The sequence below is a fragment of the Myotis davidii genome, unplaced genomic scaffold, assembly GCF_000327345.1.
Source record: "Myotis davidii unplaced genomic scaffold, ASM32734v1 scaffold332, whole genome shotgun sequence".
Classification (NCBI taxonomy): Eukaryota; Metazoa; Chordata; class Mammalia; order Chiroptera; family Vespertilionidae; genus Myotis; species Myotis davidii.
In genome coordinates, this window is record NW_006285779.1 from 5,163,874 (window position 1) to 5,167,810 (window position 3,937).

The 3,937-nt window shown below is 44.5% G+C and overlaps 1 protein-coding gene across 1 annotated transcript in view; it reads right to left on the reverse strand.

The window, feature by feature from the left end:
* Nucleotides 1-3,937, reverse strand: part of CNNM1 (cyclin and CBS domain divalent metal cation transport mediator 1) — a 50,156-nt gene that overhangs the window by 5,353 nt on the left and 40,866 nt on the right. The window contains exon 8 of the mRNA XM_006756569.2: nt 3,811-3,937. Within this exon, the coding sequence (XP_006756632.1) occupies nt 3,811-3,937 (127 nt within the window). The remainder of the gene's footprint in view (nt 1-3,810) is intronic.

Below are 3,937 nucleotides of genomic sequence, written 5' to 3' on the forward strand. Positions count from 1 at the left end.
CATGCCCTCATCTGGGGATTAAGTCAAGCAACCTAGGCATGTGCCCTGACCGGGAATTGAACCGGCAACCTTTCACTGCACGGGACAACGCCCAGCCAATTGAGTACTGGCTCTGGACTCTTAAAGTGCACCTGGAGGAGCTAAGTCTTTACTTGAGACCCTGGAGAGGACAGAGGGCATCTTCAGTTAGCAGGGTGGTTGCCCACAGAGAGGTTTAAAACACAGGTGTGGAGAGCGGCTACAGCATTTGGACAAGTTCAAGCCTGGGACTAATGAGAGGGCATGATCCTCTCGTGGCAAAAGCCACGTGCAAGTCCCAGCACAATTATAGCCAAAGACTATAGTTGTAAGCTTGATCGCTTCTCGGCCTTTTGGCTAAGATCAAGTGTAGTATAGTTGTAAGCTTTAACCTATGGTCCAAACCTGTGGTCCCACGTGGCTAAGTGATATAGGCTGTGGGAGGTGCAACAAGTAAACAAAGCTTGAGCAGGTGCATGTAACTGAGTAGATTTGAAACCCACGAGAACGAGAACGTTGAACCACACCCTTACTTTGCCTCGTGGAAACTGGTTATAAAATAAAGACTCGGCTTGCAGGCTGTGGCACTGTCGCTAGCTTTCCATCAGAGAGGACAGCATCCCACCCAGACCCAGCTTTCTTCTGTTGTCTATCTTTCCTCAATCCTTCACCACCTCCTCTCAGGCTCACTGAACCTGGCTGTGCAGGCGCGGCACACACTGGCTTATACTATTGCCAAGAGTCCTCTTCCTAAGGGTCAGTCAGTGGGGACCTGGCAAGAACGAGACCCCCAGCTTGTGTCAAAGGCTGAAATAAGAAACCTCCATGTGAAGAACATGAACTCTGGCAAAACTGCAGATGAAGCCAATATGTGTGTGTTTTTTGAAGCCTTCTATAGTTCTATCCTTCAAGAAATTATTGCCAGAAAGAAGCTCCTTTCTCTAGGTGAATTATGATGGGAACTTCCTGCTTTTTTGCTTTTATGACCAGGGAGCTCACAGATAAATTTCTATTTACTTTCAGTATCAAACTCATTCCTGATAACTTTTTTACCAAATTGGTTTATAGTCTCTTTTCAACTTCTAACTTAAAACATAATTGAAGTATTTACTTATTGAAATCATATAACATATATACTATTGGAAGTGTTATAAATATCCTAAAGAGATGGAACTAGAGATTAGGTTCTCAGACGTTGGTGAAAGCTCTAGTGCTAATGTTACCCAGAAGGGCGTGCTTTTGCAGGTAGAGGTTGGGATATGAGGACAGAACCTTCTATCTACACTGAGTGGCCAGATTATTATGACCACCTGACATTTGTAGGCAAAGTAGCTATAATTTCACGCTGAAGTTGCTAGAGGGCCAGACCATTATAAATAGGGAAGCAGGTTGTTTACCACGACAGTAGAGTGTTTTTTTTCCTGAAGATATGGGTAAACAACACGATTTAACAGCCTTTGAACGTGGGATATATATATACTATATAGTGCACAATGGCTTACAGAGCATGTAGGTATGTGCTATCACCTTTGCTTGTCATAATGACTGTATGGGGTGGGTGCGAGAGGTCTCCTACGGCCCATATTACGAGTAAGGAAATGAGGTCTAGGAAGGTTGACGCACTTGCCCAAGGTTTGAGAGTTAGCAGGCTTTCAGCGCCCTGGCCAGAAGTTCACCTTTAACCAGTGTGATGTCTCCTATCATTTTATAACTTTCATCCCTCAAAACACAATCCTGCAATTTAGGGATTCTGCCACCAGATGGTGATGAGGCATCTTGGTTGCAGTCACACGAGTCAGATTATGTCATTAGCCAAATGTCCTTAGTTCAATAATGACATTTACAAAACACATTTTTTTAAAAACAAGCATAAGGATTCTTTGATATCTTCATAGCTTATTAACCACTATTAATCACAGCTTTAATATCTTTCCCAGATAATCTAGGCATCTTTTCTATCTAATATTGTAACATATTGTGAAGTCGATTTACTCCTGGACTTTATAACCAGTTCTGGAACTTCATTCTATCTGGACATGGAAAGCCCTCACAAACTGCCCGCAGCCAGTCACAGGGGCTTCCACCAATAAAAACACCCATTTTGTACGAACTTCTGTCTAGGTTCCTCAAAGACTCTCTTTATGTTAAAAAAAAGGGGGGGGGCAGGTGGGAGAGGTCAGTAAAAGAGCCTACATCATGGTCCTAACTAGTCCATTAAATCAGGGGGAGGAGATTTTAAACTTTAGTCTATAAAGCAGTGGTTCTCAACCTTCTGGCCCTTTAAATACAGTTCCTCATGTTGTGACCCAACCATAAAATTATTTTCGTTGCTACTTCATAACTGTAATGTTGCTACTGTTATGAATCGTCATGTAAATATCTGACATGCAGGATGGTCTTAGGTGACCCCTGTGAAAGGGTCGTTTGACCGCCAAAGGGGTCGCGACCCACAGGTTGAGAACCGCTGATCTAAAGCATCATCTGAACTTACATTAAAAAACAAAACAAAAGAGAAACCAACAGCGACATAAAACAAAAGCTGTGTTAAGTTTGAATTTTCAAATTCCTTGTATAGAACCAACCATTCCAATCAGAGGTTTTCATTTGCTAACCAGGAAGGGGGCTCTCACCAGACACCGGATCTGACCACACCCAGAACTTGGACGCCTAGCCTCCAGAACTGTGAGAAGTAAGTGTTTGTTGTTTAAGCCATCCAGTCTGTGGTAATTTGTTAGAGCACCCCAAGTGAACTAAGACAAATGGAAAGACCTGAGAAACAAACCTAACAAAAATTCCCAATTCAAAGAGAATCCAAAGGCCTCACTCTGGCCTAAAATGCCAGGTGACATTGCTGCTAATGCTCCAGTCTCATCTCACACCAGCCTCTGCCTTTGCACTCAGACCCTGGAACCCCCAGCTCCTTCCTGCCTGCTGTTTCTGTCTTGAACATTCTCCCCACCTTCCCTTTCAGGTCTCAGCAAAAATGTCCCTTGCTTGGCCTGCTCTGACAACCATTTCTAAAGCAGCCTCAGTTTATCCCCCGCCCTGTATATTCCCTTCATCATCGTTATCATTACCTGGAAATTACCTGGGTTTTATCTATGTGGTTACCTGTTAATCATCTTTCTTCCCCTAGGACAGTGATGCGAACCTTTTGAGCTCGGCGTGTCAGCATTTTAAAAAACCCTAGCTTAACTCTGGTGCCGTGTCACATATAGAAATTTTTTGATATTTGCAACCATAGTAAAACAAAGACTTATATTTTTGATATTTACTTTATAGATTTAAATGCCATTTAACAAAGAAAAATCAACCAAAAAAATGAGTTCGCGTGTCACCTCTGACACGCGTGTCATAGGTTCGCCATCGCTGCCCTAGGAGCATGGAAGGTACAGAAAGGCAGGAGCTTGCTGTCTTGTTCGCTCCCGTAACTCACCAATGCCTGGACAGAGCCAAGCGCAGTGCAGGCGTTCAGTAACTATTTGAACCACTTACTCTATTGTCACTTCCCATGTCTTTTCCCACAAGTCATGTGGCCAGTACTACCAACCATAAGAGTTAGCATATTGGACTTTCTCTTCTCCCATTTTTTCCTACCTCCACTTCTGAGGAAGGTCTGCGATGAGAGGGCTTCAAGGCTGGAAGCCATGGGGACAAGAGTCATGGGCTCTGGCTTTCTGAGGTTTAACCTCATCGTCACATTATCTTGGATCACAGGGGAGTGGGATGCACATCCTGACCCCCAGCCGCCTCTGCGGTCAGGATCGAGGGACGGTCCACCCGGGGAGTTACCTTTACAAACTGCACGTCGCTGAGGATATGGACTGAGTAGTCAGGAGTGTAGAGGTTGTTGCTGCTGCACAGCTGGGTGTTGCTGCCCCCAAAGTCACTGCGCTCACGGTTGGGAGACTCCGAGCGG